We start from the raw sequence: 27959 nt of genomic DNA on the forward strand, positions 1-27959 counted from the left end.
CAATTCTAAATTTCAGATGAACAAAATAAACTATTTGCTGATTATGATATTGTGTCAGTAAAGCGGAGCTGGGCCCAATATAGTGACTGTAATATATTTTAATAAATACTTCGTCTGCTTGATCCGTGTTAGCAAAATTTACTTTTCGGAACATTTCGGATTTCTTTAATCTGACTAAAGAACACCAAAATGGCCTCCGAGGATGAGGTTCGTCTTTCTTAGAAAAAAGTTTAACTGAAAATATATCATATTTGTTACGAATTGACCACTTTCCACATCCCCAATCCCATAATTGAATGCATGACTTTCCTTGTGCATGAGTGACATGCATTATGAAAGACATAAACTGATGAAGTCTAACAGTAACATGTCTGGAAAAAGTCGTGTTCCTGACATTTTCACACTCGCATGCTTCCATATTTATTCAATATTTCTTGATGCTTAAGTACACCTAGCTATGGAACCGTAGCTCTTTTGGTTCTCTTGGTATTTTTTGACAATTTGCTGATCTATTGTCCGCAAATTGTCAAAAAAAAAATCATTAGGATGTAACAGGTTGGCGAGGATCCTCATAAATTGGGAATTAAAGTTATCTCGTACCATTGCAAAATCATACCAATGTCAACTTGTACCACTAAAAACAAACTCGTACCACAGTAAATCCGTACCATCGCAAACTTGTACCAACTTATTTAAATGCATTCAAAAGGTGTTTAATGATAAATAAATATTATGATTTCAGTAACTTACTCATAAGTCTGTAAAAAGGATATAATTTGAAATCACAATGACCAATTTGTAGCTGATTTTTCCTGGGCTAATTGGATAAATAAAACTGTAGCAGATTGGCTTTGTTGTCTCCCTTGAACAGTTCCATTATTTAACTTTTACTGACAACTATTTGATTTAATTTTTAATAATTACAAACTGAACATTGAATAGATTTTGGTATTAATAATTGTTTCTAAAAGTAAATTTATTTATCTTGTTTTGAAAAGTTTAAAATTACATGTATTTATGACCAAAATTTAGAAAGTAAGAAATTTATTCTTATTCAATATTCAGCTCATTTATGAGCAAAACAGTCATGTGTTGCCATTTAGAGCATACATCATATTCTATTGCTTGTCTTGTTGTCCTCCATTGTGGTTATGAGGAATCCGGGTCCGTTCGCGCCCAATCACGTTCGCCCCCATACACGTTCGCCCCCCTTTCACTTTCGCACCCTACACGTTCGCACCCAAAGTCCGTTCGCACCCTACACGTTCGCGCCCAATTTTTATTGGTTTTGTGTTAATAATTTGTAAACAAGTTTTGGTAAGTGCATTGCTATAAATATATATTTTTTCATTGTTTCTAAATATAGTGAGATTCTGGCAACGTTTTTTTAATGTGTTGAATAAATCTTAATCATGTTTAGGTAAGTGTATTGCTATAAATATTTTTTTTTCATTGTTTATGAATAAAGTGAGATTCTGACAACGTTTTTTTGTGTGTTGATAAAATTTTAATCATGTTTTGGTTATTGTATTGCTATAAATATTTCTTGTTTATTGTTTCAAAAGGAATTGGGATTCTGACAACGTTTTTTTTTTATGTGTTGAATAAGTCGTAATCATGTTTTGGATAGTGTATTGCTATAAATATTTTTTTTCATTGTTTATGAATACAGTGAGATTCTGACGTTTTTTTATGTGTTGATAAAATCTTAATCATGTTTTTGGTTAGTGTATTGCTATAAATATTATTTTTTATTGTTTATGAATAAAGTGCGATTCTGACGTTTTTTTATGTGTTGATAAAATCTTAATCATGTTTTTGGTTAGTGTATTGCTATAAATATTATTTTTCATTGTTTATGAATAAAGTGCGATTCTGACAACGTTTTTTTTGTGTATGTGTTGAAAACATCTTATAGCAGTTTCGATCCAGGGCATTTATTTCCATATTAAAAGAAGTTTGGAGGTACACTATCTATGAGGTTAAAAAAAACATAAGTATATATATATTTCTTTTATTTTTATTCATCCTTATATCGTATATTCCAACAATTATTCAAAACAAACATCATAAATATCAACAGTAAAAAAACTTAAGCTTAAGCTCATCCAATCATATTCCAAATAAAAAAGCACTAAATTATTTAAAGTTACTATTTTTATCTTCATTTGAACCTTACACAATCATTTCCAATCCAATCATGAAATAATTCATTTAAAAAACAGCACTAAACTATTTAAAGTTACTATTTTTATCTTCATTTGAACCTAACACAATCATTTCCAATCATGAAATAATTCATTTAAAAAACAGCACTAAACTGTTTAGAATAACTGCTTTATAAAATATCAAAGAGCACTAAAATATTTTAGAAAAACCAGAATCATACATCAGTCATAAACATATACAATATAACATGAATATTCAAGTAACTATAGCACAAGTTTCAAAGTTAATCAAAGTTCAAAGTTCAAAAGTCTACTGTTGCAGAACATCGTCAGCTGGTTGGTCTGATGGCCCATACAGTCTGGAGATCACCTTAAGGAAGTGGGTAGTTGACATTGCTCCATCCATGTAAGAATCCCACGAGGTCTGTATCTTCTGTTCTAGTACTGTGTAGCGGCGGTGAACATCTCGCTCTAAGTCGTCGGAACGCACGCTGATGTCAACAACCTCAGCTTCTTTCATCAAGTCGGGGACTAGGGTGTAGAACGGGACACCACTTTGTTTTGCAGCAGTGTTCAGCCTGTTGTGCCATCCTGAAAGAAAAATAGAGGATTAAGAATTTGAAAATACTAATATAGTAAATGGTATATGGGTACATATATATCAGTTATAAATATGAATTTAATGTTATGTATGTATATATAAATTATCTCATTGACGTTTACCACACTTTAGATCCTTAGTTTCTCATTGACGATCATCCCACATCATACAAATTTTATGACAAATAGTGATAAATACCTTCTACATCATTATTGGTGCGTACAGATCTCTTGAAGATGCACCAATCAGCAATGTGGATGACTCCATTGTTGAACCACTGTCGATCCATGTAGGCAACAAGGTCACTTAGTTGTGGTGTGTTGGCACGGTTCTGCAATGAGATGAAGGTGTCCCTGATGTGTGTTGTTGGTAGGAATGGCAACGCCATGAGCTGACGGATGTAGGTGTGAACAGACTGCTGGTGCTTATACGCCCTGACCAAACCGTTGTCCTGTACATGACGCCACACTGCTTGGGTCCAGTGGAACACGCACCCCTTTATTTTGACTCCTGGAAAGACTCTTCTGATACCCAACCATGCACCTGCAATTGAAAAGAATCAATTAAAATACAAAAATTAAAATTATTATTATACGTAGTCATAACATGCAAAATCTGTAAAAATCATATATTTCCGGTGCTGTCTCATTTACATAACCCATATATTTGGTAGTGCTGTTTCATTCACATATACTTCGAGTGCTGTTTCATTCACATATACTTCGAGTGCTGTCTCATTAACATATACCAACTATTTTTAGTGCTATATATAATAAACAAATACCAAACATTTATATTTATATTTATTGTTTATGTTATGTTTACGAACTTACCAACTTCAAAATCAACTACAAAATGAGCAACAACAGGGTCAACCATCCGATCTTTCAGGGATTGGAGAACTGCGATGTAGTCAGCTTCTGTTTTCCTTGACATCAAGGCAAACGCCAAAGGTAACTGTTTGCGCTGACCGTCTTTAAGGATGAAAGCATGGATGCTGAGTAGTTGACCAGTAGCCTTGAAGGGTGCCTTTACAACCTGAAAAAAGATGCAAAACAATATATTTCAATTCAAATTTTAAAAAGTGGATTATAATTTGAAAAACATTTGTCTTGACTGACTCGTAACTTTCACGTTGTTTTAACTTCTTAAAATAGGACACACACAATGTATTTATCTTGACTGACTCGTAACTTTCACGTTGTTTTAACTTCTTAAAATAGGACACACACAATGTATTTATCTTGACTGACTCGTAACTTTCACGTTGTTTTAACTTCTTAAAATAGGACACACACAATGTATAAATCAAATTACCTTAAAGGTCCCGTCCATGAACCAACGGCTTGCATGCTTCAACATGTTCAGCTGAAATTCTGTGGCAAAGACGACGTGTCTGGCTAGGTCTACACGAAGGTCAGCTACTAGGAAGTCTGCACACTTCGGGTAGTCGACGTCAAGCTGTAAAAAAAAGGAAACATTTAATTTATTCAAAAAAAATAATGAAGTAAACATTGTAAATGATATATTAATGTTATTTAAAACATTAAATTAAGTCTCATTGTTGGTTTTTGGTATTAATATCTCCATACATTTTTTGTAGATAGTAGACTCATTAGCAACCATACCCGAAATGATGTTTTTTTAATTGATTTAACAATAGGTTACATTAAGATCGTTTACACTACTTTAAATAGGAATGAAAAATACCTCAAAATCCAAGTTATCAGGATCTGCAGGGCGGTTGGCTGACCTATGCTTGTTGGCTGTTCTTTTCATCTGTTTCTGCTTTGGAGCAAGAAAGCGTTGTTCCACTGCAATGTCTCTGGTAATTACAGTTGTCACGGTATCCATGGCCCTAACCTGTGGATTGTCGCTAACCTGTTGCTTAACCTGAAAAACAATATTAAAATTATTATGCTATATATATATCTATATAAGCTTTTTTTTATTGATTTTACAATTTGAACGTATAGATAATATAGTATAATTACAAAAAATTTATCTTTCATGTTTTTTATTTAAAATCTTCAAAGTTTTACTCATACCAAGCTATATACATGCAGTATTTACATCAAAGCAAGTTAAAACAACAATCATGATTTTTAAACACTCAACAATAACACCAAATTAGGCTGTGTATAAATACCAATTAGCAGTAATCATACATAATTAACATTTAATAATTAATCATCAAATCAATTAAAAACAATATTTTATTTAAAAATTCCCGAATTTTTATTTATGAAAATAAAAATATTTTGATATTAACATCTACAAAACATCTAAAAATTTATCAGGTTTTTGAATAAAAAAAGGGTGCGAACGTGTAGGGTGCGAACGGACCTAGGGGGCGAACGTGTGGGGTGCGAACGTGTATTGGGCGCGAACGGACCCGATACCGGTTATGAGAGACATGCAAACATGCCCCATTCTTTGAGGAAATGTGGTTTGAGACGACTAATCTCAGGTTGTGCTTTGATAATCAGGAATTTCATTAAATAACAAACATTATACAATTAATTCCAAGCTGTTAAATTATATAACAACAATCATAATTTAATAATTGGATTAAACAAGTTGATTAGTTAACTACAGACATAATCAAACAATAATCACACAATCAAAGGAATTTAATTTATCAATTAACATGCATTTTTTTTATGAAGATTTGCAAAAACAATTCTTAAAACATTCGTATATTGTCAAGTTTTCATTAACCGGATTTTCAAGGAAATATCTTTTATTAAATTGGGGATGTACGACGGGCTGACGAGCGGCTGCCAACAGTGTCTCCACAATAACATGAAAACGCTTTTAAATTAACAAATTTTTTTCAAATTTAAATATGTTGTTTCCTGGGACTTAATGAAGGTCTAATTCATTTTCAAGATTTTAGTATTTCTCCTTTTTGAGTTATCGCCATTTTTAATATCCAAAAGTGGAATTTTTAAATATTTTTCTCTTTTTATTATCATGATCATATTATGACTTGTCTTATCTCACAATAAAAATTGGAGTGACAGATTTATTTGAAAATTTCTATTCCCTAAGTGGTGATGATTATTAGCTATATCATTAGACATTTTGAAGTTAATTACATTATTAATTATTAATTAGATCTGGGTTATATCTTAGCATATGATAATCATTGGAGTGACAGATTTATTTGAAAATTTTCTGTCTGTATATATAAAGTTTGAAATTTACTAGTGGGACTGTATAAATGAAGTTTGAAATTTACTGTTCATTATTAGACATTTTGTAGAAAATTAAGTCTCCCTAAACCATATATATTCTTACCCCACCCCCTTCAATTTGAGAATGTGCTTTTATCTTGTAAACGGTCAAGATCCCCACCCCTAAACCGTATTTATTCTTGAATGGGACAATAAAACAAATCAAATGAAATTGAGGGGAATCCCCTTGGGTAACCCCCACCCCCTTTTTTTTGAAAACTTGTAAACAGTCAAGATCCCCACCCCTAAACCATATATATTCTTGTATGGGACAATAAAACAAATCAAATGAAATATAAGGCGAGTCCCCTGGGGTCACCCCCACCCCTCCTGTTTAAGAACTTGTAAACGGTCGAGATCCCCACCCCTAAACCATATATATTCTTGTATGGGACAATAAAACAAATCAAATGAAATATGGGGGAAGTCCATGGGGGTAACCCCAACCCCCCCTTCTTTTTGATAACTTGTAAACAGTCGAGATCCCCACCCCTAAACCATATATATTCTTGAATGGGACAATAAAACAAATCAAATGAAATTGAGGGGAAGTCCCCTGGGGTAACCCCCAACCCCCATTCCTTTTGAAAACTTGTAAACGGTCAAGATCCCCACCCCGAAACCATATCTATTCTTGTATGGGACAATAAAACAAATCAAATGAAATATAAGGTGAGTCCCCTGGGGTCATCCCCCCCCTTTTGAGAACTTGTAAACGGTCGAGATCTCCACCTCTAAACCATATACTAGTATTCCTGTTCGTAATTTCAAGAAGATTTGAATGACATACAGGTCAATCCATAGGCGTCACTGATGCATATCACAAACCAATTTGTACTGGACTTTGCCCAATGTCAGGTGACCATGGGAATGACGAATTATTGGAGCTTTGTTTAGGACACTTCATAACAGCATCCTGTTACAAGTATTTCTTGTTACTGATAAGTTTTATAGATTTTGAAAAGACATTGTATTAATGGAAAAAAAAAATTTGGATTTTTTCTTCTTTTCTTTGGTAAATTGTTTGAAGAATTTTGTGGCATGTTTGTTTGTTATTCTGTAAAAACTAATTTTCTGAATGCTATATTTTTTTTTTTGATGAAGTGAATTAACTCCTTTAAAAACTAAGCTTATATTGTCTATTAATAAACTGTAAACATATATTTAGATTTCTGATTTTGGGCCCAGTTTCAAGTTGGTCCAAATCGGGGTCCAAAATTAAACTGTGTTTGATTTCAACATAAATTGAATATATATAGGGTTCTTTGAAATGCTTAATCTAAACCTGTATTTCTTTTCATTATTAATAAGATAATACCACATTGAGGTCCAAAGGGTCCTAAATTAAACTTTTGTTTAATTTCATCAAAAATTGAATTCTTTGGTTCTTTGATATGCTGATTCTAACAATGTTTGAGTGTTAAATCATATCTAATTTTAGAGAACTTAGTCATCACTGGTTGTTGTTATTATATTATTGATTATAATTTGAAAAATTGCATCATACATGTATCTTATTTTAGAGAACTATTTATCCAGTTTGAGTTATTTCCCTTTGCACAGAAAATATTATGGATAAAATTAACCTGTGTTTCATTTCAACACAAATTAAATATATATAGGGTTCTTTCAAATGCTGAATCTAAACCTGTATTTAAATATTAAATTTTTGGGCTCAGTTTTCAAGTTGGTCCAAAATATCAGGGTCCAAAATTAAACTTTGTTTGATTCAACAAAAATTGAATTTATGGGGTTCTTTGATAAGCTGAATCTAACCATGTATTGAGAGATTTTGGATTGTGGGCTCCTTTATCAAATTGGTCCACATTGAGGTCCAAAGGGTCCTACATGTAAATTAAACTTTTGTCTGATTTCATCAAAAATTGAATTCTTGGGGTTCTTTGATATGCTGATTCTAATATGTACTTAGATTTTGGATATTGGACCATAATAGGTATTTAAATGTCCAATTTCAAATATTTCAGTTCTGTGACCATATTCATTTTGTGTCACAAACGTATGTTGTGTCAAATATTCAATCACAATCCAAATTCAGAGCTGTTTTAAGCTTAAATGTAGTGTCCATACTTGATCAACTGTTCAGGGTTGACCTCTGCAGGAAAATCCGGTTTGCTGTCACTCTGACAGCCTCTTGTTAAATTTTGGTATAAACTTTTTTTTATAAAGATTTGAAAAAAAAATCATAAAACATTTGTATATTGTATATTTTTTCAATAGATTTTGGTAGAAAATTCAAGAAATTCGACTTTTTTTATCAGGATTTGAAAAAAAAAATTAATAAAACATTCGTATATTGTAATATATGCATATATTTTTTTAATGGTACGAGTTCGCAATGCTATGAGTTAACGTTGGTACGAGTTGATGTGGTACAAGTTAGCAATGGTACAAGTTAACTTGCTTATTTATGGTACTATCGTCATTTATGGGTATTATACCCCAAAACGGGTATCAATTTTCAATGATAAAAATATAATCTTTGGATTTACAGACAAGGTTGGCAAAAACCTGGGTTTTATGAGTATTGCCCAGCCCAGTGGGAAATACTGGGAAAACCCGGGTTTTACTGGATAATACTGGAAAATACTGGGTTATATGAAATACTGCCCTGAATTTTAAAAGTGGAATCAGTGATTAATCACAAATGCAATACATTAAAGTCAAAGACTTCAATTTGTTTTTTTAATAAATATAACTAATATTAAGAATTAACAATTCTATGTAAGGAAAATTACACCTTAGGGTGTTTATTTAGCAATATGATTGTATAACAATTAAAATTTACAATTCACTTAAACACTGCAATAAAATGCATTTTTCATACGACCGCAAAAATTAAAAAAATTTTGGTCGTATATTGGTATGACGTCGTCGTCGTCCGAAGACACATTGTTTTTCGCACTCTAACTTTAGTTTAAGTGAATGGATCTCCATGAAATTTTACCATAATGTTCAATACCACAAAAGGAAGGTTGGGATTGATTTTGGGGGTTATGGTACCAACAGTTAAGGAATTAGGGGCCAAAAAGGGGCCAAAAATAAGCATTTTTGTAACTTCCAGACATAACTTGTGTGTTAGTGTATGGATCTCTCTGACATTGTACCACAAAGAAATAGCCAATAGCACAATATTGCGCAATAGCAAGAAATTGTCAATTGTACAGTATTGCGCAATAGCAAGAAATATTCAATTGCACAGTATTGTGCAAAAGAAGATACTTCGTATAAATTGCTTATTTCTTGACCAATTTCAATGGGGTTTTATTCTTGAATTCTTGGGGTTCTTTAATATGCTGAATCTAACCGTGTATTAAGTTTTTGGATTTTGGGCCCCGTTTTTAAATTGGTCCACATTGAGGTCCAAAGGGTCCAAAATTAAACTTTGTTTGATTTCATCAAAAATTGAATTATTGGGGTTCTTTGATATGCCGAATCTAACCGTGTATTTAGATTCTTAAATTTTGGTTCCGTTTTCAAATTGGTCTACATTAAGGTCCAAAGGGTCCAAAATTAAACTTAGTTTGATTTTAACAAAAATTGAATATATGGGGTTCTTTGATATGCTGATTTAACCATGTATTTTGATTTTGATTTTTTGGGCCCTGTTATCAACTTTGTCCACATTGAGGTCAAAAGGGTCCAAAATTAAACTTTGTTTGATTTCATCAAAAATTGAATTCTTGGGGTTCTTTGATATGCTGAATCTAACCATGTATTTAGATTTTGGATATTGGACCATAAAAGGTGAATGTCCAATTTAAAATTTTTAAGTTCTTAGACCACATTCATTCTGTGTCAGTAACATATGCTGTGTCAAATATTTAATCACAGTCCAAATTCAGAGCTGTATCAAGCTTGAATGTTGTGTCCATACTTGCCCCAACTGTTCAGGGTTCGACCTCTGCGGTCGTATCAAGCTGCGCCCTGCGAAGCATTTTATTCAACTTGGATTTAATATTGAAACAAAGCTTGGAAATTAACAAGGTATCCTGTCAGATATGTCCAAAACTTGTATTCTGCCTACATAGAATTAGTGGAGAAAAGGAAGAAATTGAATTTTCAATCTTCAAAACTGACTCTCAATGGTTATCTTTATAAAATGTATGTATTTAGCTATAATACTATTAAACTACAACAAGCTTTACTATTTTGTGTAAAAATAAGCTTGAAAAATCATATTACCCAGTATTGTCCAGTATTACCTGTTTCTAGGAGTATTGCCCAGCCCGGGAAAACCCGGCCCTGGTTTTCCCGCCCAGGTAATACTTTGCCAATCCTGTTTACAGATATTTTCTGTCATGGCTCAAGCATTTGGGGAAAGGACAACATTTTACCCCCTTAAGACACTGTGACTGAAATATCATTAGGATAAAAGTTAACACTAAACAGCCTACGAAAAGTAGGATTTTTTGAGGCCATTATCTTTGTATTCAAATCTGTTTGAAGTATGGTCTTAAAAGGGGAAAATGTTGCAATTTATAGAAATATTTGTGCCATGACAGCTATCTTGATGAAATACAAAAATTTTATTTTTTGTAACTGTAAATTGATACCTGATTTTGGGTATAATACTCATAAATGGGGATAGTACCCATTTATGAGGATCTTTCCCAACCTTTCTAAAGAGCTACTTTTCCGCAGCTAAAGTAAACCATGAAGTTGAAAATGAAAAAATCTTGCTTTACAGTATACCCATTGTAAAAGGGAGCACTTTACCATGTTTACATCATGTAAACCTTGCTAATGCACATACATGTACACAAATTTTTAATATTCATACCTTCCAACTTTTAAAATTTTCCAATATGGGTTTTAGTGCACAACAACATTATTAAGGGTTACAATACACCTTATTGCTATTTAGGCAAATATGGAAAAACCATTTTCTTAGACACATGTTAGAAGTTAGACAACTTCCTGTATGGATCAAGTGTTGCAAAAACAAAGTCACCAGTAATGAGCTGAGTGGGAGGGGTTAACATGGTTAAGATAGTGAAGTTTTTGAGATTTTGATACAAATTTTTTAAAAAACAAAATGAAGTCATAAAAATTCTTTGATATAAACCAAACGTTTGTGACAGTTTCACACTTGAAAACATATGAACAACTCTTCAAAGAAAACAATGCAAGTAGGCAAAAAAAAATCCTGACCTACCAACCCTCTTTTTGGGGCATGCAACAGGAAACACTCCTTTTTTTTGTCTTATCTAAAGGATATCACAACCGTAGTTGCACATCGTTGTTTATAGTGCTTGTTGATTGAGAAACGCTCCATGAATAAGGCCAACTAAACTTAATTAGTAGATTTCATCCAACTTTTGGGGTAAATTGGGACCGGTGGGAGGATTTTATTTTTTAATTTTTTATTTCCTTTGAAACCCTTTTGTAAGTTGTTCTTCATATGTTAGGACTTAGGGTAATATATAGCTTATATATACATGTATATAGAATTCTGTATTAATTTTCAACTATTTTCAAATTCTGAAATAATTTTTTCTGATTGACAACCACTATTTTACTGGGAAAACATGATTTATTTATTAGATGAAATTTGGCCTTGTACTAGTTTTCAGTAACTGGGACTACTCTAAAATATGTACATCCTGTCTTTTGTTTGTTTTTTTTGTTGTTGTTTTATATTTTGTGTGCTTTATGCCGATCTGATGAGTCCTTTCAATCTGATTTTTACAGTTTATTCTGATACTGTGCTGTTACCAAACTGTCTAAGGTTAGGGAAGATTTGAGTGTTGACAATCGTATTTAACCCTACCACATTCTAAATGTGCCTGTCCCATGTCAAGGAGTCTGTAAGCCAGTGGTTGTCATCAGTTTTTGTCTGCCATAATTTTTATTTTTAGTTTATTGTTATTAAGATAAATCAGGTAGTTGGTTTTCTCTTTGAATTGTTTCACATTCCCACTAGGTTGAAGGGGACTTTAGGTTTGCACTCCGTCTGTTTGTCTGTCCATCCGTCAGTCCAGGAAATCAGTTTTCCACACTTTTTTTATTCGTGCTTGAAGATATTGATTTGATAATTGGTATATAGTTTTATCATGATAGTTACAGGTCAAGATCGAATTTTGTGCAGAGTTACGGTCCTTGGACCTCGTAAAATTCACTTAAATAATCAGTTTTTCACACTTTTTTTGTCATTTTGAAGATATTGACTTGATATTTGTTATATAGTTTACACCATGACAAGTTACAGATCAAGGTAGCATTTTGTTCCATTTCAATGAATTTTTAACCGGTAGGTGACTATGTATTGCAATGCAATCCTCTCAGAATGCTTGTTAAATAAGGTACCTACATGGGAGATAACTCTCACAATTTTTTATGTGGAAAGACCAATGGTCCTTCACACGGGAAACTAAACTAAAGTCTCTTTAAATTGACATCTTCCTTTCAATGACAGGTGCTGCCCATTATTCATTGAAAGTCTTTTATTAATGAATTCTTGATGAATATAAAAATAAAGTTAAGAGTCACTCACTAAATTTTTTTTTTTCATTATGTTCTTTTATTTTTTAGGATGACTTGGAGGCACTTCGTATGTTGGCCTTGGCTTCTATGAAAAATGTGAGTAGTGTATTTTAGTTATTAATATTAATTTTGTCTTTAAGTGACACTTGGTAGATTTTGCTATTTGATGTTAAAAAAGTGCTTTATGGTTACAACATATTTTTTTTTCTTCTTCAATTTCTTAGTAATTGCTTTAAAAAATCAATAGGTGGAGTTAGAATTTAAATAAAATTTGTTAATCATATTAATTTTTTTCTTGACTCCACCATCATGGCCATGTGCTTCATGTATATAGAAAATCCAAAACCAATATAGAAAAGGTAATCTACATGGTGTATATGAACATCTTGAGTATGCTACCAAATAATACTCAACGAGCATATTCATGTGTTTGTTTACAGCAGTCATATCAGTTAAAGTGAATACACACTTAATTATGCAAGCATATTTATAAGTCACTGCCGACAGAATGATGATAAAAACCATGTATATATCCTGCAGTGGTAGATAAAGAGTAAATAATACCTGCATTCCTATGAAGAGTTGTATCCTTATTTATTATTTCGGGTTAATGTTTAATTAGGACATCCTGCATACCTTTGGTATTCATCAGATGGAGGATTTTTGAAGAAGTGGGGGAGGGGGGGTGGGGGGGGGGGTGGGTAATACATGGATCAGGGAGCTGAGCGAGGCAAAAAAAAAATGGATGATTTTATGCCCGAATGAAAATGTTCAAATCAGAGGTGGGTGTACACTCTGTATGCCCCATGAATCTGCCACTGTAACTCAATTACCCAGGAGTCATTTCACAGGTTTTATTTAATTTTATTGATTTTTTATTTATTTATTCATAATGTTTGTGTAATTTAACTCTGTATTTTCAGAAGAAGAAGCCAGATATATCTAAAAAGTTAGACACACCAACTTCCAGTGTACATCTACATCCACATCCATTAGATGTGTTAACAGCTACAAGTGGTATTATAACAAAATCTGTTACTAAGGTAATTTCAGTATTAAGCAATTAGAATATAAAAATGTGATATGATTGCTGTTCAGACAAGAATATTAAATGATCATTCACACATCACTTTTAAGACTACAACAATCATTACTTAATTAGAATTAGAAATTACGGACTGAATTTATTGCATTCTTCACATTTTCATTGCCAACTAGGTACTGTTTACCACCTTAGATTGAAAACTTATAGAAAATTGTTGGAATTGTAGTTTTATTTAATGAATGTTAGACAAAGTGAAATATTCAAACTGACAAAATCAAAAGCCAGTTATTTATTGAAACAACTGAGAATTGTTTTATATAAAAAATAAACCCAAAGGACAGTTTCACATGAACATATGAAACTTCTTTATTTATTCATGAAAATGTTTAAAAACTTACAGAGTGCACCTGTCACTAGCTACAGTAATTACACTCCTCACTATGGACAACCACCAACACATCAATATCCTGGTGGACAGCCAGTTCAGTATTCAGGAAACTACAGTACTTGTACAGTGGAACATTACAGTAAAACCAACAACTACAGCACTGGTGGCAACTTTACTGGCAGACGACAGCAGAAGGTTCCAGAATTTAGGAATAATCAGCAGAGACAAAATGTGGCCAGTAATCCTCCTCGACAGAGTAACTTGATAGTTATTAATACTGTTCCTATGAAGGGTGAGGAAAAATCTGCATTAAAAACAGGAAAGAATATTACAGAAAAGAGTGATTCTACCAAACCTGTGTTAATCAGACCACAAGACAAATGGGCATTGACAGATGAGGATAGCATGTCATCTACCCCTACCAGAATAAAGGGTTAGTTTAGTATTTGCGATTTATTTAATTTGTCTGTTAATTAAAAAAAAGGAATATTGTGTATCTATTCATTACACAAAATTGCTTTATGCAATTAACTAAACTGAAAACAAAAGAACAGTGCTTATATTGCTTCATTTCAAAGTCACAGTTAGACCTTCAACATATAGCAGAAGTTCACAACTCATTGCAAGTCCAAGACAGCCTGTAGCAATGGTTGAGCAGAATTCTATGCTAGATGTCTAAAGCCCTACATCTGTGTATTGAAAACAACACAGATGCTATAGTCCTGGTTCCACATGTTAAAGGGAGATAATAAAATTCTTTGACTCAATAATGCATTGATAATATATATATATAGTGTCTCCTAAGTACAACTCTTCCACACAGCTGGACAGATATTGATGATATATACCCAGTTGAAGAGCGATTTGCATTAAAGAATATTAATAGTAAATAGTTCATATCCAGTAAAGGTTTTGAAACTTTTATCCGGTAAATAGTATTTTTCAGACAATTTTGTAAAAATTGTAAATTTATTCTTCCATAATTTTATAAAGTAAATACTTTCTGAGGAATAATATGTTTTATTATACCTCAGTATGTATTTTCTTTATAGAATTATAGATGAATAAATACTATTTATGAAAAATTGTCTGAAAAAGACTTATTTACAGGTTTAGAGTTTCAAAAAATATCTACTAGGTATGAACTATGTACTGGAAGCAAACATTTTCCTCTAAAAAAACTTTTTACCAGTTAATAGTTTCAAAAACTATTTACTGGAAGCAAACATTTTCTTGTACTTTGGGTATAATTAAACACTTATTAAATAGCTATTCAGACAATTATAAGCAAAGTATTATCCCCATAGACACAAACTATTTCCGTCCACTTTTTGTGTAGAATAGTTGGTGTCATTGGGGACAATAAACTTCCTATTGTCCTCATAGCTAGTAAATAAATGTGCATAAAATTTGAAGGGGCAGGAGGAAAAAGCAGAATAAACCATTAGCTGTAGTGTAGGTATTTGACAAATTTTGTTTGTGTTTCTTCTTTACTCTTTACAGGCACTGACAAGTTTTCCCGATATCGGTCAGATTCAGACAGTGAGAGTGAACAAAGCTCAGACGATAGCGATGATGATAAAACAGATAAATCTAGGAGGTTCCATCTCAGTTCTGATAATGATTCCGCAGACGATAATCGGACAAATTATTCAAATCGATCTAGAAAATATTCTGGTCGCTCTGATGGAGATTTTTCTGAAAGACGAAAAAGTTTTCAGGGATATGACAATGAAATGAAGAGTAAGAACCCTGACGATGAATTAGATGGTAGCAAATCATCAAAGTCATTATCATCTGTATCTTCATCTTCTTCTAGTTCTGACAGTGAAAGTGATGAAGAGAAAAATAAAAGTTACGAGTCCAATTTAAATAAATCATCTTCACCAGAAAAAGATATCATAAATGTTGTCAAAAATGAATTTGTTAAACATGTGTCAAAACTAAATTCTGAACTAGAAAAGAAAATCGAAAATTTGGCAAAAAGTGAGCAGACTTTAAACACAAAATTGAGTACTTCAAATATTGTTAAATCAAATGGGAAGTCTCGGCAGATTGAGGATAACATTAAAAATATCCCAATGCCTACCTCTAAAAAGGCACCAGAGAAGACCGTAGAAGTTAAAAACGAATCATCTAAATGCTTAACTTCAGATTCTAAAAAAGACACTAAAGAAAATGTGAAATCTAAACAAAAAGCTACAGACAGTAATAAAGAATTAAAGGCAATTCCTTCAAAAAGAGTGTCTACCAATGACAAAAAAGAATCAAAGGATTCTATTTCTACAAAACAAGTTACTTCTGAATCTGAAAAAGCTAAATTAGTTACACAGGAAAAATCAGACTTGAAAAGAAGGTCAAGGTCAAAAACTCCAGTGAGAAAATTCTGCTTCAAATCAGGATCACCTATCAGAAGGAAGTCACGGTCACCTTCAAAACCACAGGAAAAAGTTAAAGATTCTAACAGAAGAGCAAGGTACACAAGAGAGTCCAGATCAATAACTTCAGGCAGACGAAGACAATCAAGGTCCTTAACTCCTCCAGCTAGGAAGAGAAAATCAAGATCTATAACTCCACCTCAGAGAAAAAAGGCACCAGTTACAAAAGGAAAATCGAGGTCAAAATCACCAGTTATTGTGAAGAAATCTGGGTCTAGTTCTCCTGTAACAAAATGGGCTTTCAGGTCAGGATCTCCAATCAGAAGAAAAAGATCAACTAGTGCAGAAAAGAAAAAATCTTGGTCACGATCACCAGTAAGAAGAAAATCTCCAGTGAGGAAAAGACGTTCAAGATCAAAGTCTCCTTTAGTTCCCAAGAAATATAAACTTGATTCACCAAAGCAGCATAAATCAGTATCACCATTTGGAAAATGGAAATCTAGGTCTCGCTCACCATGCTCTAAAACATCCAAATCAAATAAAGATGTAAGTAAGGGTCAGGTCAAAACAGTTAAGAAATCTATGAAAATGCCAAAGAAAAAAGGTAAAATTTCAGATGAAAATATGAATGAGAAACTTGAAGCTAGGAAAAAGAAGTTTGAAAGTGCTAATGTACCTGAAAGTGATAAGTTGTCAAAGAAAATATCACTTAAAGGAATTGTAACTAAAGGTAAGAAGAAAAAACTGAAGGATACTGGGGGTAAGACAGAAAGTGAAAAAGTTTCATTTGGACGTGAAGATATGGGGAAAGAACCGGCAATCAGTGAAACAAAGTCTAGTCAAAAGTTGATGAATATTGAGAAAGTAGGGAAAACTGAAAAATTTAAAACTCCAAAGAAAAGAAGAACTAGCAGCACAGATAAAAAATCTGACTCAAAGAAAAAGATTACACCAAAGAAACATGTAGACAATGAATCTGACAGTTCTAGTAGCTCAGAGAATATGTTGTCGAGTGACAGTGAGAGTGATTCTGACAGTCAAACATGGCGGAACAAAAAATCTAGAAAGTCTGAAAGAATGCAAGAAGATATTGAAAGGGAAAGGCGACAGAGAATTAAGCAAGAGAGAATTCACAACAGGAGGACAAGTAGAGACACTGAATCAAATTCCTTCCACAGAAACTTTAATGATAATAGTTGGCAAAATCGTAGACAAAGAGACAATAGATTTAAAGAACATAGAAATAAAATATTCGTTGAAATGAGTGATGATGAAGACTCTGGAAGATATTCTAGTCACAAAAGGTCAGATTCACGGAAATCATACTTTGAGTCTAAAGACAATGGGGAAAGTAGATCGCTAAAGATAGAGATTAACGATAATGGAAAGAAGAGAACACGACTAGTTTCTACTGATGATGGTGAACAAGATTCAACAGCATTAGGTCAAAGGAGATCTGATAAAGGTCGTTCAAAGAGTCCAACAGTAACGGTTACCCTAAGTACAGGTAAGATGTAAGGCCATACAAAGGGTTTTTTATTGGCTGGGCTGCTTGAAATATGATGAATGTTGAGTAGGTGGATAAGAAGACGACATGAAGTGGAGTAGGGGGAGGTTAAGTCAGGGGGAAAAGTGGGTTCCTAGTTTGTGTAATCAACCCTTCATACAGTTTTAAACTATGAGCCTTCTAACATCTTCTAGGGAAACAATAAACAAGGAAGATGTGCACCTCACTTTATGTGCACAGACAGAATTTTTGCAGATTTTCCACATCATGAAACTTATTAAGCAACATTCTGGATGGTGGGTACCAAATTTGTGTAATCATCTTCCTGTACAATTTTCAACTAAGAAATAATACATAAAATGGATAACATGAATTACTAATAACATGAATAATATGAGACAGTTCAATAGACAACAATAACCACCAACAGCTGACTCCTGAAAAAACAGACATATGAATAACACATGGTCCAGATACCCTCACTTGGTTTAGGCACACAATGTGGTGGGATTTAAACACTGTTACCTGCACACAAATGATAGGAACTTGACCAAGAGAAAAAGTTTTGATATTTGTATTATTATGTGACCAACTGCTGTTTCAATCAATTTTATATATCTTGATAATAAATTCTTAAAATTAAACCTAATGGACAACTTTATATTCACTTGTGCAAAAATTCTGAAATTAATTTACAGACTTTCATATGCTACATAGACAAAAATACACCGCACAAAACAAAGCATAATAGAAAAGCTCGTTTAAATATTTTATTTTTCAAGATCTATAGAGCTCAAAGTCAAACGAACTATATCTGTAAATCCTTCATGTTCAACTACAGATTTGGTTTCAATTATTTCACAGAATCAGGGACTAGCAGGTTGCATAAATTTGTAAACTTTAAAAAATTATTTGAAATAATCTTTTTTAAAACTTGAAACATCACATTTAGATATTAACATGTTCACATACAAAACATTAGTTGACCTAAATTGTATGAATCTTGAGAAAAAGGCAGTGTGTTCTTTTGTTAATTGCCATATCTTCATGAATCACATGATTGATTTCACCTGATGTTTTTCACACAAATATGTCTCATCCAATAGAGTGTTATACTTTGATATTTTTTTAAATTATCATAAATGTATTTTCCTTAAATTATCATAAATGTATTTTCCTTAAATTATCATAAATGTGTTTTCCTTAAATTATCATTATCATAAGTGTATTTTCCTTAAATTATCGTAAATGTATTTTCCTTATCATATTTGATGAGAATAAAAAAAGTTCATGTATATTAAAGACTACACAATGAACAAAACATTTTCCTTGTTTTCACATATAGGTGATAATGAAAATAACTCAGCCGTCAAAAAATCAAAGGTGTCCGTCCACGACAGACTTGGTAAACAGTTGTCAGATGACAGAAAAGTTATCACAAAGTCAAGGAGGGTGGAAGAATATGATGATGATAGGCCTTCCAAGAAACTAAAAATTGATGACAGACCAAAAGTACGGTCATCTGTTGCTGATAAAGTTAGGCCAGAAAGGAGGAGATCTTCAGATGAATTAGACCAAAGGACGTCAAAATCTGGTAATCAAATTATCTATTAACAATTACCTTAGCTGAACTTGGCTATTCTATTGAGGTCTTTTGCCCATATAGCAACTAAGGTTTCTAGGTATTTATACATCCTTGGCTTTAAAATGTTGGTATTTGAGCACTCCTGATGAAATTTTGCATTTAAAGCCAAGACGATCTTCAGATGAACAAGACCAATGAACTTCAAAATCAGGTATTCAAATTACCCATTAACAATTACCTTAGCTGAACTTGGCTATTCTGTTGAGGTCTGTTTTGCCCACATAGCAACTAAGGTTTCTAGGTATTTATACATCCTTGGCTTTAAAACGTTGGGATTTGAGCGTTCCTGGTGAAATTTTGCATTTTAGTAATGAAGCCACAAATAATAAATGTCAGTTTTGTTAACTGTAGTCATCTTACTCATAAAGAAAACATGATTGACAGATAATGTGACAGTACCAATGTCGGAAATTATTTGAAACAATAACTCTTGTATGATTGAACCCAAAACTAAAATTAGGTAAGAGATATACCATAAGTTTGCTTTTCAGATTATGATAGAGAACTCAATTCTATGAACAATGACCAAAAAAAATTAACAAGCACACAGAAAATATGAAATATTGTATAGCTATTGTACATTTTGTTGTATTATGAAACACAAATGTATTTACAAAGTATTTATCTGCTCATAATTTTTTATATGCATTGAATGTTCCCATTTTATGTTGATCAAGATCAGCGAGGCAAAACAAAGATTTTCTGTATAATGTTCTCCAATGTTTAAATCAAAATCCTTTGAGGGCCTTCATCTATCTAAGTTTTATCTGTAAATTGAGGATTTAATTTCAGGATTTAAGTGTAATGATCTTGAAGAAAGAATAAAGAAGATTCAGAAGAATAATGAAGCAATAAATAAACGACGGCACGAAGTAATGATGGACCAACAGAAATATAGTTGATGTGGATAATTTAACATGGATATGTGCAAATACAAACCTCTGTTACCTTCGTGATTGATTTGTCATGTATATATAACTTAGTTTGTGATACTGAATTGAAAATTAGTTCTTATATACAATAAAGTTTAACTCCACTTTTGACAGAATGAGGAAACTGGTCAAAATACATTAGAATTATGTTTTTTTTTTTTCAAGGAGAATTGAAGGCACTTATTTTTAAAGAGTTTTAAAGGAGAACTGAAGACCCAAAATAGAACAGTTTGATGTATAATTGTTACTGAATATTTCAAAGTGATAACTGATGAGAACATCTTATTTGTATGTTGTATATCACTAATGTTTCTATAAAAGATATCGTTATTATAAGATAGGATTTTGTTATCAACATACCAAAAGAAAAGATAGGAATAAAATATGAGGGTCAAAATGGTCAGTGTTCATAGTCTAATATAACATCATAGATGAAGAAAAAGTAGCAAAATGTTGTTTTCTATTCAGTTTAGGCTTTTTTATATTAAAATCTCCTACAAAACAGATATTTTGATGCTGAGTCAGTTGTGTTTGTCTGTTTTCTGAACTTCTGTTCCTACTTCTGAAAAATATTTTATCTTAGTATGAAATATATTTTCAAATAAATCCTCACAATCATGATTTGGACTTTTGGTAAACTCACATGTTCAGTAATTGATTAAATATTACTTAATTGTGAAGTTAATTACGATTGACTGCAAGGTTCTGTTTTATTTTAAGGATTAGGGTTATTCAACAGTCCCCTATTTAATTGAAGTTCAGGTTATGATGCTTGTAAATCTTGTTTACCCTGCACAGTTTGTCTTTGTAGTTACATAGGTTTGCATGGATGTCAGTTATTTTATCAGCTTTGGAATGGTCTATGCATGTCATATCCATAGTTTGTTCTTTTCTTTTTCCATTATTCTGAAATGAAATCAATTTCATGTTTTCTTGTCATACAAAGTGTCTTAGTATGGACCTATTGTCAGAGCTGAATTTTTTTTGTGTAAAGCATTACATGTTTTATTTTTTTCCCTCTTTATGCTGTACTTTTTCTGATTTTTGCAGATTAAATTTGCCTTTCATTCCAGTTGACACAATCTGTGTAGAATTGTAAGCCTTTGGGACATTCTTGTTACACTGAACAGCTAGTATTTGGATACATATCACATGATATTCAGCATTTAATATCACTTAACTTTTAATGAGAGTTTGTTTTCCCATTGTCCGTCCGTCGGTCCCGCTTCAGGTTAAAGTTTTTGGTCAAGGTAGTTTTTGATTAAGTTGAACTTGAAACTTAGTACACATGTTCCCTATGATTTTAATGCCAAATTAGAGTTTTTACCCCAATTTCATGGTCTACTGACCATAGAAAATGATAGTGCGAGAGGGGCATCCGTGTACTATGGACACATTCTTGTTTTTGTATATTATACTTTTTCTAAATTCATACAGTTGAGACTCATGTTTAATAAATACACTATGTATATTTTTAACTATTTATATCAATCTTTCAGTATTATTTCGGATGTTGGATGACTTAATATAGAAATAATCATGATAATATATATCTGATCATTTTTTTGATATACAGAGTTTAGAAATTTGAGGAAAATTGAGATATGAATGATACTAAATGAAGATGAACAAGCAAGGCATAAGACTGCTGCGTTATCATATTTTTCAAAGTCATAAATTGTTAGGTTTTGAATAAAATAATTTATTCTCAAATTTATCACAACTGCCATTTTTAAGATACTGTTTACATACCTTTTCATATCTTTATAATGTTGTTTTTGTAGTAATATTGTGAGACTCTTTCAAAGTTTCATGTTTTTGCCCAAGAAACATAGATTTATTAGAAAAGAAGTTTGAGTGAGGCTACTGGCATTTAGACTAAATTGTAATTTGAAAAGCTTTCATAATGCTTAGAATGATGGCATTATCCTTTTAAACAATACAATATTGTAAAAAACAATTGACAAAATGAAAATTCTAAGAATTTTGGAAGTGTAATGTCCAATATTAATCAAACATTCACAACTTGTAATAGTTTTGGAAAAACAGTGCTTCTGCTTTTAGGGTAAATAATCAAAATTCAGCATTAATTGACACAAGTAAATTTAATGGATTTAGGTTAGTACCAACATTATTTATTGAAAAAATGGTGATGAAAAAAAAAAACAGAAGAAATAAATATTTTGATTTAAAAATTGGTGATCAATGAAAGTTTTGAGACAGATAAACACTGCTGATTAATACAAAATTATAGATGGTTTTATTTAATAAGAGTTGCTAAAGAGGACTAGTTTCATGCTTATACAGTATGCACAGTGTATGGACGCTACAAATGGTTTCTGTGAAATTTTTCAGGCGTACTTAAAAAAAAATGTTTACGTCGGACAAAAATATTGTTTATCAGTGTTTGGGATTCTGTTATTTGGTGTCTTTCTGACCGCTGTATTAACACTAATGCACATACCCTGGTAGTTTTACTGTATATGTGTACAATATCAAGTATGATAAAAAATATTAAAAAACTATCCCAATTTAAGCATGATTATATTACTCTATTTGTTACAATGGTTTATAGAATTTTGTGGCAGTTTATTTTGAATGTTATAATTATCAGCATTTTTATTTCATTTCTTATTCAGTTTTTTTTACCTAGAGAACCGTAAATATGTAAAAAGCATGACTGATTATGCATCGTTAATAAGTTGTTACTACAGTATTGTAATATAACTAGATTGCATAGTTGACTATGCTCCTTAATTATTACCATTACATTGTAATATCTAAAATACATGTCTGATTATGTTCTGAATCATTACCACATACTAATAATGTCTGAAAGACCGGAGTACAAATGTTACTAAATCATTATTACATGTATAAATGTTGATAATATTTCATTCGAAGTTTGTTTTATCTACAGATGTGAATAATTTACATTGTATTAAGAATCTAAACATGTTTAAGTTATTGATTTAGAATATTTACAATGTAAAAGGACTACTAAACAGTAAACCATAAACATGTTAACCAATTATCACACATGTGGTCAATCTCTATTTTGATTTTAAAAGTCTAAAAACATCAGGTGTTGAAATTCAGGAGCCTGTTATTCAGAGGTTGTCAGTGGTTGCTGTCTGCTTTATTTGTTTCTTGTTTGTTTGTTTAAGCACAAATCAGTCCTTTGGTTTTCACATTTTATCATGCTTGGCCTTTTATAGCTGACTATGCAGTAAAAAATTTGCTCATTGTTGAAGGTTGTTCAGTGTCCTCTGGTTGTTTATATCCTTGTCCTTTGGTTTCTGGTGTATAGTTGTCTTATTTAGCAATCATAACACATCTCTTAATTTTTAAATTGCTATGAAGCAACTTCAATAAATTAAGATAAAGACATCTCAATCGGGCCATTTAAATTTAACTTTAGAAGTATTGATGTCAGTTCCTAACTTTTTTTTATAAATCCTCTCCCTACCCCTTTACTGCTTACTGAAGTGAGAGGTGTTAATGGTTGGTGTGTTCATTTCTTTTGTTAATCTTTCCTCACTTAAATTCTCCAATTGCTTATTTATAATTGATTGAATGTAAAGGATTTTTTTAAGTTAATATCAACTCCAAATGGTGTGGTACACCTCATAATGTATTTTTATTCCAAGGTTAACCATTACTGTGAAAGGGGGAAGACATATTTTACCCCTTCCAAAACTCGTAACTGTGTTTCAATGGATCTTTAAAGTAATCCCAAGTACCTAATAAAAGTATTGTTAAGGTTCCATTTTTAATTATCATAACTATACCATTAAGGAAGAGAATGTGTATGAATTGATGTACAGTATTTGTGAAGTCAGCTCACAGTATTCTAAATAGTTCCTGATACAATTGAATTGACCAGTTGTACGAAAATTGGTTAACAAATGTTGTTTGCTGTAGACAACATCAAAATCTGACTGCTGAAATTGTATGTTTTATCTATGAAAGTGAAAGTTTAATAGTGAAACAATAACATTTGCAAAAGTAATCATGTATAAAAAAAATTGAAATAAATTGTTTAACAAGCGCTTGTTTAAATTTGCCAAATTTTTAACATATGTTCTAAGTTCATATTTGTATTGTTATGAAGTATATATTTTGGGGTTTTTAAGATATAATTGAAACTATATAAAAAAACACTTCAATTAAAATTTGATGTATTTGAAGTGCATATTATTTCTAAAAGGTAAAGAGGTCAAAATATATATGTCATAGTAAATAAAGTTGTATGCAAGATTTATTTTAAGAAATGTGCCTTCTGATTACAGTTTACAATTACTTCTCCAACAGCCCTTTAATAAATGTGTTAAAATACAACATAAAAAATTTATCTGTGCGATCTAATTGCAAAATGATTGTTGTTTGTACGACAGAACATTCTGACATATTCAGACGGGGACATAGCCGCCCCATTAAAAAACATTAAAAAAAAAATTTTAAATAGTAATTTATAGAGATTTAAATATTTTTATCATGGTTTTTTCCTAAATGAAGAAAGAGTATTCTGAATAAAAGTTGTTTAAAACTTTTGAGCACAAGCTTTTGAAAAACAAGAAATATTGACACACTGCTCTCCCATATAATTGACTGGTACCCTGTATGATTCATGTACAATTGTATACTATACATAGATGAAAGGTATGTGATGGGCTGCAAAAAAAGATGAACTTTGTACACTTAGAAAAATTGTATTTCAAATGTTTGATGCATGATTTACAAATATTAAAGGTACTATGTGTCCTTAGTAACATCAGAAAACAGTTTATTGTCCTTTATTTCAACTAATGTCTAAAAAGGTTTTTGAAATGTCATTGATAATATTGAGATACTTGTTCAAAACTCTAATAATATAATTTATTGTAACTCAACACATGACCTTACAGGCAATACAATTGCTAATAACTCTCATATAACACACTGTATAAACTCAAAACTGTAGCAACTTGTTTGTAACATAGTAAAGTTGATATCTGTTCTATCAAAATGTTTCATTAAACATTGCTTATAATATGTTTTGTTGTGTTATATAGATTATGAAATATAACTTATAATAATTCTATTACTGTTAAAGGGTCATGAAACACCACTTGAAATAATTCTTTTACTTGTAAGGTTATGAAGCATCACTTGTAATAATTCTATTACTGTGAAGGTTATGAAACATTGCTTGTAATAAATCTTTTATTGTTAAAAAGGTTAGGAAACATCAATTGTAATAATTCTTTTACTGTAAAGGTTAGGAAACCTCACTTGTAATAATTCTTTTACTGTAAAGGTTAAGAAACTTCACTTGTAATAATTCTTTTACTGTAAAGGTTAGGAAATATCACTTGTAATAATTATTTTACTGTAAAGGTTAGGAAACATCACTTGTAATAATTCTTTTACTGTAAAGGTTAGGAAACACCACTTGTAATAATTCTTTTACTGTAAAGATTAGGAAACATCACTTGTAATAATTCTTTTACTGTAAAGGTTAGGAAACACCACTTGTAATAATTCTTTTACTGTAAAGGTTAGGAAACATCACTTGTAATAATTCTATGACTGTAAAGGTTAGGAAACATCACTTGTAATAATTCTATGACTGCAAAGGTTAGGAAACATCACTTGTAATTGTTTTTTTACTGTAAAGGTTAGGAAACACCACTTGTAATGATTCTATGACTGTAATTGATTTATTGCATTTGTAAGTAATTATTATGTTACCATCATCATTTATCAGATATTTGCATATTTGTTAAAATGTTACAAGATCTGTATAATTGTGTTTATGTTTATGTTTTAATCCTCATTCAGGTTTGCATGTAGAAGCTGAAATAAAGAAAGCTTATCAGAGATTGAAGACTGTCAGAGGCAAAATGTTTAAGAAAAAAAGAAAAATAGTCTAGTTTTGTTTGAACTGAATATATGATTACTGATTGTTCAGAAACTTTTATTATCAGTTTATTCTGTATTAATGGGGATCTAGAACATCATGATCATGAATCATATCTTATGTAGTCCCCACCAGTAAAAAAAAGTGAGGGGCTGTGATATACAATTTCTGTTGTATTATATGCCCCCGCTTTGCCAGACCATATTGTCCACAACTTCTAAAACATTAACAGAATTTTCAGATTTACATTTGTGATTTATTTCTGTATGGTAACTTCAAGAATGAATGTTGAATATAAATGAAATGAGATGTGTTGTAAATGTCAATGAGACAGCAAATCAACAATGTTAGTTCATAGAAAATAGATATGCCTTTACTATTGGCAGATCATTATAAAAAAACAATCGGTCAATGAGATGTAATATGCTACAGAAACTGTATACCAGAAAATATGCATATCAGATAACTCTAATGGGATCTTCAACAAAAACATAAAAATTGATACTATTAAAAAATGACATAAACATTGGCACTGCCATCAAGATGGCAGTTTCATTTCTGCAACTAAAAGATAAAGAACAACAGGCATAGCACTTCACCTTCATTTTAATGGATATAGGCCAGATATAGTCTGATGTATTATGTATCATAGAAGAGTTCATACATGGTTCACACTTCAACTTCATAGACCTAATAGGTTAAATTCAAAGGGCTAATTATTCAATATTTTTATTGATTTTTCTTAGCCAACTCAGGGAAAATATTCATTAAAATCACAATATTATTCATAATTAGCTTTGAACAGTAGTGCTTGTTTATTTCAAAGCTACATTTGTTTAGAAATTGTTTGACTACTCTCGATGACGATTCTTTTCTCATTTGTGATAGATGTAATTGTTGATTTTGTTTTATAATTATTAAGATGATTACTGAAGTTTTTGAAGATATAGAACTAAATTTTAAACAATAGATTAAAAATACCCTTAAAAAAGCAGATGTTGATTGGAAAAAGAATCTTTGCATTCATTGTTAACCAGGACCAACAGTCTGCTGACAAACTATATTCTGTTATTCTATCATATACACGTAGTTCATATACATGTTCATATTCAATTTAAAGTTTCCATTATATGATCAAAATGTACAATTAAAAAGTCTAAACTTTCTAAAAATATCCATGATTTTTAAGCATTGTTTTAACATTTTATTACGGTATATTATTCCTTTCTATGTATAAGTTGCCTAACTTGGGTAACCTCATTAGAAAAAGGAAACTGCCAATTTAGGTTGTATCTGCCTTTACATTATAAATCTCAGAATACACTTGAAATATTGTCTATCACCTATCACATTGATATGTTTTTATGACTGAACTACTTAAGATGACTACATTACTTGACAGAGGTCACAGAATTATAATCAGAGTAGATGGATGCTTGATTTTACATTTTGAAGTGGCAGCTTAAAGGATTATCTTATCATTTTAACAGATCTCTACCAGATGTGTTCATAAAGACTGTGATATTTATATTGTTTTGCTTTTTTACAGAAATAAATATTTAAATTTAAGAAAGATTTTTGTGTTTTTCTTATGATATGTATATCAGCCTTAAAGTTGTGTGTTTGTACAGGAATGATTATGAAGTAAGT

At 31.4% G+C, this 27959-nt stretch overlaps 2 protein-coding genes across 45 annotated transcripts; one reads left to right on the plus strand and one right to left on the minus strand.

The window, feature by feature from the left end:
* Positions 1–184: 184 nt before the first annotated feature.
* LOC127710112 (serine/arginine repetitive matrix protein 2-like) lies at positions 185–27882 on the plus strand. 44 transcript variants are annotated; one of them, XR_007985975.1, is made up of 10 exons: positions 185–207; positions 12561–12608; positions 13436–13555; positions 13958–14378; positions 15449–17830; positions 19176–19424; positions 20268–25826; positions 25867–25906; positions 25947–25986; positions 26027–27882. XR_007985975.1 is itself a non-coding variant. In XM_052215854.1 (7 exons), the coding sequence occupies exons 1-7, from the start codon at positions 190–192 to the stop codon at positions 20375–20377; spliced, it is 3348 nt and encodes a 1115-aa protein (XP_052071814.1). In that variant the 5' UTR covers positions 185–189; the 3' UTR covers positions 20378–27882. The 44 variants fall into 44 exon arrangements, 1 of the variants encoding a protein (XP_052071814.1); XR_007985989.1 differs by lacking the exon at positions 25867–25906 and having other exon boundaries at positions 20268–25746; positions 25787–25826; XR_007985993.1 differs by lacking the exon at positions 25867–25906 and having other exon boundaries at positions 20268–25706; positions 25787–25826.
* On the minus strand, positions 2295–3801 carry LOC127710113 (uncharacterized). The gene is made up of 3 exons (XM_052215855.1): positions 3603–3801; positions 2968–3312; positions 2295–2759 (listed from the first exon to the last, which is right to left on the minus strand). The coding sequence occupies exons 1-3, from the start codon at positions 3703–3705 to the stop codon at positions 2479–2481; spliced, it is 729 nt and encodes a 242-aa protein (XP_052071815.1). The 5' UTR covers positions 3706–3801; the 3' UTR covers positions 2295–2478.
* Positions 27883–27959: the final 77 nt, after the last annotated feature.

The sequence above is a fragment of the Mytilus californianus genome, unplaced genomic scaffold (genome assembly GCF_021869535.1).
Source record: "Mytilus californianus isolate M0D057914Y unplaced genomic scaffold, xbMytCali1.0.p SCAF_7, whole genome shotgun sequence".
NCBI classification, from domain to species: domain Eukaryota; kingdom Metazoa; phylum Mollusca; class Bivalvia; order Mytilida; family Mytilidae; genus Mytilus; species Mytilus californianus.

Excerpts from the sequence above, each read along its gene's own strand:
- LOC127710112 (XM_052215854.1), top strand. Across the intron at positions 12,609-13,435 it reads CCTTGGCTTCTATGAAAAAT|AAGAAGAAGCCAGATATATC; the intron begins GTGAGTAGTGTA and ends CTGTATTTTCAG. Across the intron at positions 19,425-20,267 it reads CCAAAGGACGTCAAAATCTG|GATTTAAGTGTAATGATCTT; the intron begins GTAATCAAATTA and ends ATTTAATTTCAG.
- LOC127710113 (XM_052215855.1), bottom strand. The coding sequence starts at position 3,705 with ATGTCAAGGAAAACAGAAGCTGACTACATCGCAGTTCTCCAATCCCTG. Across the intron at positions 3,313-3,602 it reads TGTAGTTGATTTTGAAGTTG|GTGCATGGTTGGGTATCAGA; the intron begins GTAAGTTCGTAA and ends TTTCAATTGCAG. Across the intron at positions 2,760-2,967 it reads CACCAATAATGATGTAGAAG|GATGGCACAACAGGCTGAAC; the intron begins GTATTTATCACT and ends TTTTTCTTTCAG.